Source organism: Apus apus, chromosome 1, assembly GCF_020740795.1.
Source record: "Apus apus isolate bApuApu2 chromosome 1, bApuApu2.pri.cur, whole genome shotgun sequence".
In the NCBI taxonomy this organism is placed as follows: Eukaryota; Metazoa; Chordata; class Aves; order Apodiformes; family Apodidae; genus Apus; species Apus apus.
In genome coordinates this window covers 120,985,199-121,001,271 of record NC_067282.1, presented here as the reverse complement: position 1 = coordinate 121,001,271, position 16,073 = coordinate 120,985,199, and the positions used below count along the sequence as shown (strand labels likewise).

Below are 16,073 nucleotides of genomic sequence, written 5' to 3'. Positions count from 1 at the left end.
GTCTGCTTGATACAGGCCTTTATGATACTCTGTGACTGGTTGCTGATTTTGAGTCATCAGGATTCAAATAATAATGAAGAAGCAGTTGGTCTTCTAGATTATCTTCCTAGCAAATCACTTCAGGAAAAACTGCTTTTGTTTATCCAGGAGCATGTATTCATGGAGGAAAAAGATGAAAGCAAAGGTTAGATGTCTTAATCATTGGAGAAACCATCTACCACTTCTGTCATTTGTCATCTGTGCTTAACATACCAGGAAAAGAGGCTGGGCTGGTGTTTTGAGGTTTTTTGGGTTTTTTTTTTTGGTTGGGCCGCTTTACAAAGTGGCTGACCTGTTATTCACTGATCTGTATCCACTGTGGATTAACCACAGGAAATGGGTGCCCATTTACTTGTAGGATCAAAAGGGCTGATGTAATTGCAGGCATGTGAAAGTGAATGTGAAAGTATTTGGTAGGCTGATCTTGGTGGTACAAATGATGGTGTTACTGGAAAGCCTTGCAGTGTTACAATGTGATTTCAGGCATGGACACTTCTAATCATTCAGAATAAAAGGAATAGTGGATTTTGATTTGGGGTTGGGAGACAGGGCAGATTTAGTGGGAAATAGTACTTGTTGCTTTATTGTCTTTTCCAAACACATTCAGATTCCATATCAAGGCTGTTACTGTGAAGGCTGGTTTCTTTTGGGAGTATTTTGACAATGGATTGTTAGTTTATTGTGTTTTCTAGCCCAAGTGTCATGCTTTGAGAAACCAAACACTGTTCTAGATTACTGTGTTGAAGTCTTGTCCTTCAGCTATTCAGGTGGAGTTCTGTCTTCAGTTTTGGACACCACCCTTCTTCAGGTCACAGTGTATATGCAAGAGGTGGTGGGCCTAATTTGCAGTAAGGAGATAGTAGAAGAGAATCCTTCTTGGTAAGGGTAGAGATACAATAGAAAAGTTTGCTCAAGTAGGTTGTAGTATCCTAGTCACGGGAGTTTCTGAAGCAGCTTATGTTTCAGGTTGTGTAAGTTCTGTATCTGAAACTGATAAAATTGACCCTGTTTTGGGTTAGATGGCCTGAGGTCTGTCCCAAACTCGTTTTATATGATGCTTTTGATTTCTCAGTCCTCCCCTCAATGGATCCCTATCATCCCATCAGGTTCCTTCTGAAGGAGTGATTTTGTCATGCTATGGGTTTGCCTGTCTGTGTGTGTAGCTGGCAGCTGCTCCATTTTAGTTTTAACTCTAATTTGCAGATTCTTCTGATTGTTCACTTGCATTAGTTTTTTTCCAGACCCACAGTCATGCTAGAAGCAGAAACAGTCCACTTCAAAATTATAGGTCAAGAGCTGAAGCCTTTTGGCAGTTGATAGTTTACATTCACAGCAGGAAAGAATCTGTCTCAGCTCTTCTGCAAGAAGCTGTCCCCAGGCAGCTTCAGAGCTGTGCTGGAAGACTCTTAAGAGTATTTGTTTTCCACAAGTTATCCAGCTACTAATTAACCCACGTTCCAGAGACTTAATATGTTCTTAGTGATATGAAATCACTTATTTTTTTCACTCTTGTTGATAACCACTTGGAGAGTTTCTTCTGAACTCTTGTTGACTGCTTATGGCAACTTTTGTAAGGTTTCTGGTGAGTTATGTGCTGGCTTTCTAGCATCTATGTTATTCTGGAAAAAAAAATGTGGTAGCAATTTGTCTGGTCTCTTCCATTTTGGTGCGTTTGTGCCTTTCATTCTGCACTCTGTTTGGTTCTGTTCTGTAGCTGTGAGCAGCCTTGTACAAGGAGATTCTGACTAGTAGAAATGTGAAAGCCTTGTGAAGATCAGAGTGGAAGACTGTGGAAATAACTCGTTTTCACTGTCATCAGCTGTGAGCTTTGAAATGGAAATAAACCTGTGTTTTCTGATAGACACAGGAATGAGCGCTAGCATCTGTTGCTTAGTGTTGACTGCACAGCTGAGGCTGTGCTGTTTAGATGAAAGTTGGTCATTAAAATTGAGATATCTTGCATCAAGTAGTAGAACAAAGCTTCAATGCTTTTGTTTCCCCAGACCTGGCAGAAGAGGAGGAGAGCAAGGATGAAAGTTGCAAACTTGACGACTTGCACAAAAAGCGGAGTCTTCTTGCAGCATATTGCAAATTAATAGTGTATAATGTGGTAGAGATGACTGCAGCTGCTGAGATCTATAAGTATTATGTGAAGGTAATGTCTTAGATAAGGTTGCTTTGCCTATCAGTGCATTTTAGTTTTTGAAAGTGACCCCAGTGTTTGTGAAAGATGTGTGGTTAATAGTCTTATGGCTCAGAATCCTTGTATGATCATAAAAGGGCTATAAAATCAAGCAAATGTGGGACAGATCCCTCCTCTTTGCTCTGCAAAGGTACCTCACTTTGTCTGCACAAAGTAGCTGGAAATTGAGGGGAGGGTATGTCTGAACATCTGCTCCTCAGCTTCTCCAGAGAGGCGATTGCAGAGAAGCTGTTTATGGCTGGGAGAGTCTTTTAACTATAGAGATTCTCACACTGAAGTGGTCAGCTTACTTCATATATCTCACAGTCCCTATGCATATGCCCTACATTTCACATGAGTTCCGGCTGTTTAGGCAACTTGTAGAGCTTCAGACACTCTGAAGTGGGGTTCAGAAGGGCTGAGTACAGCACAGAGTGGGCAGTTTCTTTCAATCAACTAAAAGGACTTTGGAAATACCTGAATATGGTTCTTGTTCTTTACTTCATTGGGCCCAAGGCAAGCACTAGTTAAATAAAGAAAAATGTCTCCTGAGGAGGCTTTGTTCTTTTGTTACCATAAATACGTAACTATTTCAGTGTATCTTTAGTCCTCATGTTACTCTTAAAGGAGCATACCATTGCTTAACATATGAAATAATACAAAAAGTTGGGTTTTCATCTTTTAGCTTGGTTGTTCTGATATTGGGAGTGTTTTATGATCATCTTGTGCCACATGAACAGTCAAGTGTTTCATGTACTCCCAGTGCTAAAGAAGGGGAATGATAATTCTCATTTGTTTTGTTGCTGTTAATAGACCTACAATGATTTTGGAGACATAATTAAAGAAACATTAAGCAAGACAAGGCAGAATAACAAAATTCAGAGTGCCAAGACACTGATTCTCTGCCTGCAGCAGGTAAGGGTAAGCAAGAGGCTAGGGGTTTTATGACAGCTCTATTCATACTAGACATTTTTTACCTACCTTGCCATAATTATTAAAACTAATTAAAAAACTTCATGGAAGAAGTTGTTTCATTGCCTTCATTTTCTATGTGCTTGTTCTTTTTGCATGTCACAATTAAAACTACTTTCAAATCATTACATCTGATTTAAAATGTGATATTGTGCATGACTTCTTGGTCTTGTTTCTAATCTTCAAATGCATAGTGTGTTAGGACTGAGGAGAGATTACGGAGTATTTCTTGAAGCATGGTAGGTGTCCCTTAACAAAAGTTAAGGGTAATACTCTGTGTTTTGTGAACTACCTGGATTCCTATTGAGTTTGAGGAACCACAAATGTCTGTGTCTGGCCAGCTCTAATCCCCAGTATTTTCAGTACTTTTTTATCTGGAAGAAAGTGGGTCACGGCTCTTCTGAAGGGTCTCAGTTGCTGGGACTTGCAGCTGCTGATGGACGAGAGGCCAGTTAGCTATTTTAGCAGCTGCTTTTGCTGGCTCTGTCTGTGAGCGGAGCTGCTTCTAGCTTGGACTCGTGCTGTAGCCACAGAGCAGGCTCCTCCCAGGGGGTGCTGATACATGAGCTTTGCTTATTTCACACACATTGCCAGGGGCTTAGATCTGTGAACTAGCCCCTGAAATCTGAGCTTAGACGAGGCTAAGTGGCATTTGGCTACATATATTCTGCTGACATAGTCAGGACTTTGTGTTTAGGTATCACATAGACAACAGGCCCTTTTTGGCCTTTGCTTGACCTTGAAAGTTAACAGGTTGAAGAGGAGAAGCTAGTGCCGTGTTCTGTTGGGCAAGAACCCCAAAACATAGTTAATTGGGCTTGAGATCTGCTTTTGACCCAGGCTCACTCTCAGAAATTGGACTACGTTGCTGCCGTGCCTGCTGCTTTCTATCTGCATTCTGCTGTTCTGAAAGCCTCTCAGGCAAATTAGGCTGCTGGGGCTTGGTTCAGAAGTCCCAACAGGAGATGGGGTCAGCAGAGCCATCATCTTCAGGAATCAGTTCTCTGTTTATGCACATCATTTTTAATTTTTATTTATTTCTTTTGTGCCTGTCTGTTCAGCATGAGAGTGCCCTTTGTTCCTTGTCATTGTTCCAGTCTTGTGCTCCGGAAGCGCATGACTTACCTGCTCTTTTATATGGCCAGTAAGCTGTGTAAGCTGGCTGTGCATGTCTCTCTGTCCTCCTGCTGCTTGGTTTGCCTGGAGGGTTTCATATGGTTGCTTACCCAAGACATTTTTGCAGCTGTTTCAGACACATGCAGAAAGCCAAGACAGCAGGACGGGTGTGGATTTCTCCTCTGCTTCCTTCACAAATATGAAAGAACTCGCTCGTCGCTTTTCGCTAACGTTTGGCTGGGACCAAGTGAAATCCAGAGAATCTGTAGCCATGATACACAAGTATGTGCCACATACCATCACTTTGTCTGTGGTCATTGCTTTTGTTAGTTGTCCCTTTATGATGGATTTTTTATTTATTTATTTTTTCTTCTGATAGGGAAGGGATTGAATTTGCTTTTCAAGGAGCTACTGGAGTAGATGGAAAATGCTTCCCTCCTAACTTGAGCTTTCTGTTAATCATCAGTGAATTTTCCAACAGGCTGCTGAAGCCAGACAAAAGACTAGTGTAAGTTAAGTTCTTGTACACTCTCATACACAGTTTGGGTTTTGTTTATCCCTGTACATGGGACACTTGACCTTCAGTGTTGCAGAAGTTCCTCAAGGGCTTTTCAGAGAACCTTTGAAATCAATCCACCCCTGAGGCTGTTAGTTTGAGAGACACTTGTTGAATTTTGTAGTAGTTATTTCAGATTGTACATGCAGTGTGCACTCCGGATCTTTTTTAAGACATAGTTGTGGCCACATATGGCAATTGTTCTAAAGGAAAGACAGTGTTAATAGTTTGGTGGAAGAGATTTGCAACTTGACTGACTGGTGAAGTGGCAGGAATGCTTTTCTGAACAAAGTAAAGCAGAAAAGATTGAGGAAGTGCCCGGTTTATTATTTTGTTATGATCTAATTCCATAGCTTCAGGACTTAATTACATGAGTTCCATGGAGAATATATGGAATAGAAAAATGCATGGCACTATTAATAATGTGTTTGTTAAATTCAATATTTACTATTTACAGGGGAATATGCCCTGATCCAGTTGGACCCCATATTTTACAGTGGTTTAAATATTTATATTTAATAATACGAGAATTATAGCCTTATTTTGGCATCATGGGCACTATGCCTCTGAACAGAATGATGTACAATTATGTCTCTTACTCTGTTCTTCACCTGCCTCCAGTCATTTTTGAGAAGGAAATAATATTCTTCCTTCCATCTGACCTTTGTCATTACTTCCCTACTCAGTGCTGCTTGTTTTTCGATCTGGATCTTTGCACTTCAGTCTTCTATTTGCAGATGCTGTAAAAACTATTGCAAAATACATAACAGGTATTTCCATTTTCCTGAGAGCCTATTTGAAGGCATGGGAATGTAAGATGAAACATTAAGACACATCTGTCTGTTTGAATTTCTGAGTAAATCACTCTAGTACCTGACAAGAAAAGTTCCATTTTGGAGAAGTCATCAGCAGAAATTGAAAAAAAACCCCAACCATCACATCTTCCTGAGCTCTGTGTTAGTTGTTTGCTCCTGTGTTACTTTGTCTGCCTTCCTGTTACTTTACCTCACAAACACAGTTTATTAAAGATTGCCAGCGACTCAGACAATATATTTTAAAAACTTAGTTTAAACCCCGAATGCAAAATATGGAAGAAAAATAGTTGCCAGGTACTGATTACAACCCCTGGTAAATCTGAAGTGGATGATCTAAGGGTAGTGATAACTTCCCTTTCTATTATTGTCTTTTTCTTGGAGAAAATATTTGAGATCTATGATTAGAATTGGTTTTTATAGAACCATAGAATCACAGAATGGTTTGGGTTGGACAGGACCTTAAAGATCATCTGGTTTCAGCAGGAACCAGAGTTCAGGAGAGAATTCCTTCCTGATGTTTAACCTAAGTCTCACCTCTTTCAATTTAGAACCATTACTCCTTGTCTTATCACTGCCCTCTGTTGTGAAAAGCCCCTCCCCAGCTTTCCTGTAGCCCCCTCAGGCACTGGAAGGCAGCTATAAGGTCTCCCTGGAGCCTTCTCTTCTCCAGGCTGAACAGCCCCAACTCATTCAGACTGTGCAGCCTGTTTTGTACAGTTTCTGTACAACTCTGTCCATGTCGTGTGGATTTTAAAGAGCTGTTATCATTTGTGTGTTATCATCACACTTCACAATACATAGACTTCTGTCAACCCATTCTTAAATTAAATTACAAAATTTTTTTTATCTCCAAGTACTAATTTTTTAAACAAGAGGAAAATATTTCATCATTGATGTGGGCAGATTTAAAGCTAAATCCTGCTATTTTTTTCCTGTGGCTATATTTAACTCTTGACCAGAGTACGTATTCCAAAAGTATATTCCTGAATATAGACATTCAGGTAGGTTTATTAATTGAAAACTATTGTGCGAAGTACAGAACCTAGCAGGGAATACACTTTGACTTCAGTTCTTACTGCTTTGGACTTTCCCACTGCTGCAGGGAACAAACGGCAAACAATAAAATTCACAAGGGGGGAAACTGCAATTTTATCCACAACTACACTCAGACTATGAATGTTACTAGAGTAACAGTGTCTGTTCTGGGAGGCCTGAAATGCCTTGCAGGGGCTGGAGATTATATTTCCTCATAGAAATATTTAGGTTTAGCTCCATCATAAATTACTGGATGGAATGTTTTAGGTCAACATGAACTTTTAGAAATAAACATCTGGTTATTTTCATTTTTATTATTGATCATAGGATTGATGTCCAGGTCTGTATGTTAACATATGTGAATGTACCTGTAACAGATGAGATACAGAATATGGGCATTTGTTAGAAAGGAGTGTATTTCAACACCATCATAGTATATGGGTTTTAACCCCCTCTCCTGTAATTGCCCAGGCTGCAGCAGTAAAATATCTAACTTGTCAATTGCTCTGTGCCACAAAATGCACACAAAAAGTGAATTATTGAATAACAAGCAGCATGAAGGGCCTGATTCCTGAGTCAGTCGAGTCTTTCCATTGACATGGATAGCAGTTGGATTAGACCCTAACACAGTAGTTACAATACATGCTTGTTTGAAACCAGCAAATTCCATTACCAAGGTTTCTTGATCCCTGGGGCCCCCAGACTCTAGGAGTCTAATTGTTTTGGAGTTGGTGCTTGCCTTAACCTCCTCCCAGCGCTGGTTTTCTTGTTTTGCAAAGCGAATTAAATGTCTGATGTTTTCCAGGCCACACTCCTAATCAAAGAAAGAATAATATACTGTACAGGCTGGTGTTAAAACTGTCACTTCTGGTATTTGCTAAGGTGAGGTCTGTTTTAACAGCACTGAGCTTGATTTTAAAGTGATGAGCTGTAGCTGAAATGTAGTGGGTATCCAGTTTCTAATCCTGAGTCAGGCTTTGGTTTTCTCTTCTTGTTGTTATGAAGTAGGAATGGGTCAGAATGTTCTTGTCACAAATGTCCTGTTTTTCAAAAGAATGTTTGAAAGAGGCCTCTTTCCTCCAGAAAAAGTGATAGCTTTACCTGGGGATTCAAGAAGGCCCAACATGAAGTCTCTGGATTGAATCAGGCATAACAGGATTTGAACCAATATTTCCCTCGTCCTGTGTATTGTCCTAAGTGCAGAGCTGTTAACTGCTTCTTGCAGAGACTTGAAATTTTATTTGGAAACTGAGAGAACTGGATTGCAGTTGAGATGGTTGTTCTTGTTTTCAGTTTTGACAAAACAGGCACTTGTGGCCTAAATTCCCCATTTCCTGACCTGCTGTACTATTGAATCACAAGGAGCATCTCTCTGCCTAGGCTCTCCTTCATGCTGCAGTCCCTGAGACAGAAAAGGGCCATCAGGAGAAGGGATGCAGCCTCGCAGAGTTCTGCTCCATCCACACTGTTCCTGGCAGCAGCAATTGGCAGTGGCTTTTTCTGCACAGGAAATTCCTTCTAGAGCCTGATGTAATGCTGTAATTCCTGTGGATCTAGTGTTGTTTCAAATGCTAAGACTGAAACACTCTTTTACCTTTGAGTGCATTTGCATTTTAAATATTCAGAGGTTTCAGCAACGTTGGGTATTTTGGAGAAAAGGGATTCCCTTTCTTTTCTTTGACAGCTCTGTCTGCACCTTTGGCAAGTACAGGGAAAATGCCTTCCTAGCAATACCTTCCCTACATATAGATGGGAAAAGTACTGAATATTTTTGTGCTTGCTTTTGGTTTTCTCCAGGTATGCCTACTTGCAGAGGTACGTAGCAGAACCACTGCCTTGCAAAGGAGAGGAATGGCAGCCACTGATTTCGTACAGAAACTCTTTACTGGCAACTGAAGATGAGGAGAGCTCTGTCCTCGGCAGTCCAGGAGAGTGGTCCCCTGTGGGTTCATCTAAGACATCTTCTCTCAAAAGGAAATTGTCTAATGGTATGAAAACTTCCCTGTTCTGCATCAGCTGTGTTTGCTTTGCCCCAGCTAAAATGCTTTTTGTCCTTTGCATTAGCAGTACCCCTGTGTGTTGGATGTTGTGGGCTTTCCCCCTTGAACTGTGGCTTTTGGCTTCAGCTTTGCTGTTGTTAAATGTCTCTTTGTCACTCAATAGCAGGAAGGTTTGGAGACTTGGAGTGAGCTGAATTCAGATCATCTTGAATTCTGCTCTGTAGTGAGCTCTGGCATTTGTCTGTGCCATTGAGACTTGGTTCATTCCTTTTAATTGTTAAGTTAAGGGTGGTCTTGCTTCAGGCTCTGTAGATAATTGAGGCAGGAGAGGTATTTCCAGAAGGTGGTTCAGATCTTCAGCCCAGACGACCTAGGCTAAATGATATTCTGGGGTCTTTGTGTTGAATTTCTAGGAAGTCTGTAAGATTTTCCTCCTAACTTAAAGAGTTCTAGTTAGGTGGGCTGCATCCTCAAGGACTTACAATCTGTAATGAGTTATTCACTGAATGGATATGGTGGGACTTAGTTAAATGTAGTAAAGCCATTCTGAAAACAATTACCAGTAAGAGTGGTAAGTGCTATGGATGTGTGCAGTTGTATGTGGAGGAAAGGGAATTCTGCCAGAGCATCCTTTAGTTTCTTTCTTATCCTCCTTCAGAAATTTTCTTATCACTGACTTGCTTTCCTTTGTGTTCCAGAGGCCCTCCTTTCTTGAGAGTTATATACACTCAGCAGTACTGATAGCACTTTTGGACCCGGGCCAAGATCATAAATCTAGATTGCAGAAATGATCAGTGGGCAAATTAAATGGATTTTCTTTTTTGTGACTTTTAGCTGGCTCCATCCTTAAATGAATGCTTTGCTCCAAAACTCCCTTTGAGCTTGGTCCCGTTGCTTCACTGCTCTGGGGAACATGCTGGAAATGTCGATCTCAAGACCTCTGAGGGTGGGGCTGAAGAATGAGTCTGTTCCCTGTCTGTTCCAGGGTCTTTGCCTGAAACCAGCCAGGCTGAAGCAGCAAGCCAAGCCCCAGGCCTGCAGGGTGCTTCACAGCTTGCCTCTGCAGCAGGGAAAAGCAGGAAGAGGCTGAAATCTCGAGAGATGCACTGGCAGGAACATTTACCGTTCCTTTGTCCAGGAGGGCTGGGAAGAAGATACTGGTGAGTTTTATGTCTTACAAGCTCCTCCACTTGTCCTGGTATTGACAGTTGAGGTCTCTTTATCCACCTCTTCTGTTTTGTTTTGTTTGTAATACTTCCATGGGGAAAGGCCACAGTGTGTGCTGCTCTTGTCTTGTGGGCTGTGTCCCAGGGACAGGTTGTGGTTTTGGTTTCTTCGGTCCAATATCTACAATTGCTTCTTTAGCCTGATTGTCCCCCACTGTCACAGGGCTCCTTTTCCTTCTTGGACTAATATTGAATGTGCAGAGAAAAAGACAAGGAAGGAGGAGGGTTCCCTGTCCCACTTCCCTTGTCTTTGCTCCTGATTCGAGGGGCTGTGGTGTTGGTTATTCCCTGGCTGTTGCTGCAGCCTGACAATGTTTACTGCATCTCTGGAAATGAAAAAGGATCCCTGTCTCTGCAGATCTGCTAGTAACTGCTGTGTAGCTGGTGACATGCTTCTAGAGAGGTCCATGACTGTTTGCAGCATGCACACATTCCTGATGGAAGCCCTACAGAACTTGGATGTAAGAGAGGTATTGCAGAAGTCAGGGAGACCGGAGTCTACCTTTAAGCTCTGTAAAGCACTCCAGGTGCTCAGTTGGGATATTTTCCTTTATTATATTCCATTGATTGAAGTGTTAGGTGCTATTTCCCATATTAGTATGTTAAAAGATGAAACATTAATCCCAGAAAAACACATGCTTTTCCAGATTTTAGGACACTTGTTGAATCGACCTGGTGAATACAAATAAAACAAAAAAAATAATTAAACATGTAGGTGATTACAGATACATCCCAGTTGAAGTGATGTTGTTTCTGAACTGCTTTATTGGAAAGTCCTCAGAGCATAACCTCTTTCTTACCTGGGAAATACTGGGCCAGAAACCTGGGGCTACCAGGGATACCTCAGCAGGAGATCTTAATATGTGAACCACTCTGCCTTAGCACACCTGGGCAATGTGCAACCTCTCTGATAAAGTTTCTCAATACTTAGCTTTTTTTAATTTATTTTTATTTTATTTTCCTCCAGCAAGGATGAGATAAAGACAGAAGATGTCTCAGAGGAGGGTCAAGATGTCGATGTTGATGTGGTTGGTGCAGACCAGGTAATTCCAGCTTGGGTTCTCCAGCTCTGCAGACAGCTGTAGTTGAGATGGGTGAATGGGAATTCAGAATCTCATGAGTCCCCATCTATCAGCAAAGGGGCTTCTCTTTTGTGGCCTCTTTCAGACTGGGAAAAGGGGTTCTCCTCTCTTCCCTTTCCAGCTGCAGCTGTAGTCTCCTTCCTCCTCTATGTTTTTAAGGCAATTCTTAAAGTAGCATCTAGGCATTCTTAGGTATATTGAACACTGACTTGGATGCATTAAGAGGAGGATCCGGTTTCCTTTTTTCCCATACTGTGAAGCTCCTTGATGAGGACCCATTTGCTGCAGTTGCTTCATGTTACTGACACATTGCAGAGATGACTGTTCCATGGCCTGCAGGGAATGTCTGCTTCAGAAATGGTGTTTGCATTGTGCTCTTTGGATCGAAAGACTCGGAATGTGTCTGATCACTGGTCAGCCCAGGGCTCTCCCTTGTTTCTTGCCCTTTTCCAGTCAAGGCTGTTGGGGAGATTAAATTGTCCCCAAACCAGCTGGGGATTTGAAGGGAAACGTGCCAACGAGTGGCAGCCAGCATAGCCTGGGGGGTTGTCTTGTGGGCCTTTGGGATCAAATAATAGTTTGGCAAAACTGCAGCTGTCTGCCTGGGTCTCAGCTCAGCCCTGGCATGGATACTTGCACCAGGAAAGGACTTTTAGCCCTTTGGGACAGTGGAGTCCAAGGACACTCTGGGTCTTGTGGCAGGGACTACATTAAAAGGGAGAGAAAAGAAGTAAAGAAGGAGGCCGTGAGTTTTCCTGTGCTGCAGTCTGTGATATCCCTCCCATCCTCTAAGGGTCGTTTGCTGTGTCAGCCATTGCAAGGGGCTGAGCTGCTCCTTGAGGTTTCTCTGCTGTATTTCCCCTGCCTCTCTGAACTTCCAATAAAACATAAACCTAGTGTTTGGCAGACAGGTTTTTTGCAGTGATTCAGGCAACCCCATGATTTCCAGTGGCTCTGGTTATCTAGAATCTAAACCAGCCACATTTAAAGACCTGGTCTGATTTTTTACTTCTTTAAATGAGGTTTTCCTGTAAAGCTGAACAAATGGTTTCGTTTCATATTTGTATGGTGTGAGGTTTTAGTTGCTTTTTTGGTTGTTTGGGTGTTTGTTATTTTTTTGTTTTGTTTTTTTGAAGAGGACTGGAGGGAAAAAGGGACTTAAACCATTTCTTCCAGATGTGTGTCCTTTAAAATGTAAACTTTACTTGGACCATGTACTTGGAGCAGCTCCTATTGAAGATAGACAATACAAGAAATTAAACCTGTGGACCAAGACTGAAGCCATACAGAAAAATGCACTACTTAACTAGTATGTGGCCTTTCCCTGTAGTGCCTTTTTGGTCTCCTTGTGGTCTAGAAATGCTGCTTTCCTTTTGTGGAAGCTAAATATAGTGCTTTCCAAGAGCCAGCTGTGGCCAAGCTGCTCAGTGGTTAGAGGCTACACTTTTATTCTGATTCCTTATGTGCTCTTACATGATGTTTTGATAATATGAGACTGATTTAATCTTTTTTTCTTCTGGTGTAGGACAGTTAAGAAGCTCAGAGGATAAATGGACGTGAAGAACACACTACAATTTATTTTTTTTTCCTTCTGCAAATCGTTTTAACTGAAAAGGGGGTTGTGATGGCATCAAGCAAGGCAGCAGGAGCTATGGCTCAAGTCACATCTGTCTGTAGGCATCCCCTCAGAACCAGTTCCTAGCACTGCAGCTGGTTCCTCTGCATTGCTGTGCACAGTGTTACCAATTGGGCTGTGGTCCTCCTAAGGTTGGGGGTGTTGTGAACATCATTACTCAGCTGCATCCTAGTCCTTGGTGCTGCCTTGGAACAATTCCCAAGTGAAGGATTGGAATCAGGGTATTGACAAATACTGAATCAAAGACTGTAAAGCAGATGAGACTAGCTTGGTCAGATCATGGGGGCAGTGTTCTGCTGGATGTGTTCTTTACCGTTTGAGGTAACTAAGATGGATCTTGTTTCCTTGCACCTGACCCCTGGGAGAAAGGAGCCTGGCCAAGCTGTGAACGCTGTGACCTGCTGGGTGATGGCAAGGGATGTGGCAGTGCCCCTTCCTGCCTGAAATACAGAAAACCTGGATCCAAGGATCTGAAAGTATCTCTAACTTACAGTGCTTAACAGAGATGTGGTGAGTGGTCTGTGGGGATCAGGATGTTTCCAGGAGACTTGAATCAAGGCTTCTAAGTAACAAAGAAGGAAACAGTGGACCAGTGCCTATTTTCCTCTGGGAGAAATCCTTCATTCCCAGTGATCATGTGGTATTTACTTGGAAAATACAAAGCTGGAAAAAACACTGTAAATAGTCCGTAAACATGGCCCTTCAAAAGTGTTTTTTTTCCATTAAGAATTTTTGCAAATGATCTTCACCCAAGAGTGTTTTCAGAGGCAGTAGGCTGGGAAGTGCTGGCTGCTTTCACTGACCTTTTGTCACCACTCCATGGAATTGTACACTGCAATAATCCTATAAGCTTTATTTTATATATATATATATATATAAAGTGTAACTGTGTAAAATAAACTACCTAAGTATTATTATCCATTGGTGATATTCCCACACTAAGTCTGGAGAAAGAAGAGCAGTAGTGCTACTAGCCCTTCTAGCTGTGGCCTCATTATTAGATAGCCTGAGAAGTGAGCTCCCATGAACATGGAAGTGAAAAACCAGACTGCACACCTGTCACCTGTAGCATCTGAAATGGTGCTTTAGTGGAAGGAACATCATTACAACTGTTAAATTACATGTAGGAAAATCTTTATTTGAAAATACAAACATGTTTTTTCAACATTTTAAGAGATCTACACTGCAACCAAAAAATAACTTACATCTTTTTGTACATTTTTTCCAACAAAATCCATTTAACAGGAAGCATGAGGCAACAATTTCAAGCTGCTGTGACACTGATGAATATCCATGGAATGTGTCAATAGCAAACAACAAAAGGGGGGACAGACAAAAGCACTGAATGCCCACAACAAATTAGTGCACATCACTGATCAAGTAACATTTATACAAAGGATTTTTAAAAAATTGGTTCCTTCTACATGAATGAACACACTCATTTTGGATCAAGCATGAACACTAAGCCAGACTTCATTATGAAATAATTTTTATAATGAACATCGATGAAAGAGACAGATTTTAGGGGGCAGGCAGAATAAAAGTTGGGGCAAACAAGGACTACATGGAGAAGAGAAGCAACTTGTCTCAGGTGTTTGCTTTCTGTGTGCACTAAGAAGCTCAGCTTGTCAAATGAAACTACACATAAATGAGAGCTGAGCCACGCACTCACAGGTCATGTCTCTTCCTTGCCAAGGCATAAAAACCCCCTAGGGCTGTCCATGGGCATAGAAGCATTGCAGGCCAGGTATAAATTGTCTCCTTACCTCCCATACCAGGACAGGAACACCTGTTCCCCTACAGGATGGAGATGGTCAGTGCACCACACATCAACTGAGAGAGAATTATACAGGTCTCATAAAAACAGTAGATTACTTTTCTCTAAAGTCAAATATTGTTATTCTTCCAAAAAGGAATTATGCAACATCTGTAAATAAATATTTTAATCTATTTTACAAACTATAGACTATTGAATAAATACAAAAAGGTTCATCATTCCATACAAATGAGCTTCTTTTGCTTACAAGGTAGTGTAGTGATTAAATATTTCTATCACAAAGCTAAGCTGACTTCCTGGAAACAAGCCCACTGAAACATAGAGGTGTGTAGCAGACCTGCTGCAGACTGTCCCTTCTCTTCTGCAAGTGTGAACTGTAGGTGACCACTACTCAAAGTCCTCTTCGTAGTCATATTCATCCAAGTCTACATCAGCCAGATGGGAAGGCATTTCAAAAAATGGTCTCTTTTCCATTTGATACTTTAGGACATGGGCCTTCTGATGGTCTACAGGATTCAGTTCTGCTTCATACCTAGGAGTGGGCAAAAGAAGAAAACGAGTGAGTACAGCTGTGTTGGGCAGTGCCTAAATGTTGGAACACTAACAAGATCTGCAGGAAGAACATAATTTCCTGTATTTTTATACTTAAAGAAAAATGTAACAGAAGCAGCTCTAAGTTTGTAATAATTTAATTAAATTTAAAATATCTTATTCTCCCATCCCAAGCAGAATGGATTAGTGAGATCCACAGCTTTACTGAAAGGATTCAAAGCACATACTGCTCTAGTGGACTGCTCCTAAGTCAGAAATGGTCAAATGCAAGACAGGTGCTTGACAGAAACCCTTCCACTCCTTTTCAAGAAAGCTGAAATTATGCTGAATTAGGTGGAACAAACTACATCTGTAGTAGATAGAACAACAGAGAAAGAACAGTGAAAGTGTTATTAAAATGCACATGAGCACAAGGACGTGATTGCAACCAACTGTGTATTTCAAGCAGATGCTAGAAAGCAGAAGCCAATTTTTTCCATGAAGAATTACTGATAAACTCCTGCTGCTGATGAAAATGAACAGATGGATAATGAAATGTTTAACTAACTCAAGTCAGTAAAGGCTGATATTTAAAAAAGATCTGCTTCAGTACTGTTATGGTGAGATCAATCTGTAGTTGAGAGCTGTTAAAAAACTGAAGATAAATCTCCCTAGAAATTTATAATGTGAGATTAAAGAACTGACCAGATCCTGAGCTAGGCTGACTCAGGTTCATGCACGTCTTCCCAAGTGCTACTAAATCTCATCTCAGTGCACAATCATTCCCATCCACCCTATACTCAGAAGATGGTTATTGACCAAATGAAAATCCCACTCTTTCAAAAACTTTGGTGGCCTCATGGAATATCACTTATACTTCTCTCCAAGATATTTAAGTTAAGGAAATTCAGAAACACTGTCCCAGATTTACACATCTGGGCACTTACATTATTTGAGTTACTTCTCACATTACTTCCTAGCTTTTATAAAACTATAACCATATAGCTACAACTCCTTTAAAAAGCCCTTTTTTCCCCTCCTGGCATTTCTAAATGGGCAACCTGTGCCAGTGTCTCACCACCCTCACGCTAAAGAATTTATTTGTA

At 41.2% G+C, this 16,073-nt stretch overlaps 2 protein-coding genes across 8 annotated transcripts in view; one reads left to right on the top strand and one right to left on the bottom strand.

Annotated features, from left to right (window-relative positions):
• LOC127387591 (cohesin subunit SA-2-like) overlaps positions 1-13,576 on the top strand; it is a 66,390-nt gene extending 52,814 nt beyond the window's left edge. For all 5 annotated transcript variants that reach the window (XM_051626353.1, XM_051626171.1, XM_051626436.1 and 2 more), the window contains 9 exons: positions 16-184; positions 2,043-2,194; positions 3,035-3,136; positions 4,437-4,591; positions 4,689-4,817; positions 8,513-8,703; positions 9,701-9,875; positions 10,909-10,984; positions 12,549-13,576. In XM_051626353.1, the coding sequence (XP_051482313.1) occupies positions 16-184; positions 2,043-2,194; positions 3,035-3,136; positions 4,437-4,591; positions 4,689-4,817; positions 8,513-8,703; positions 9,701-9,875; positions 10,909-10,984; positions 12,549-12,557 (1,158 nt within the window). In that variant the 3' untranslated portion in view covers positions 12,558-13,576. The remainder of the gene's footprint in view (positions 1-15; positions 185-2,042; positions 2,195-3,034; positions 3,137-4,436; positions 4,592-4,688; positions 4,818-8,512; positions 8,704-9,700; positions 9,876-10,908; positions 10,985-12,548) is intronic.
• A 195-nt stretch (positions 13,577-13,771) lies between these two features.
• The window catches only part of PPP2R3B (protein phosphatase 2 regulatory subunit B''beta), a 47,107-nt gene continuing 44,805 nt past the window's right edge, over positions 13,772-16,073 (bottom strand). For all 3 annotated transcript variants that reach the window (XM_051626634.1, XM_051626714.1, XM_051626798.1), the window contains one exon: positions 13,772-14,968. In XM_051626634.1, the coding sequence (XP_051482594.1) occupies positions 14,824-14,968 (145 nt within the window). In that variant the 3' untranslated portion in view covers positions 13,772-14,823. The remainder of the gene's footprint in view (positions 14,969-16,073) is intronic.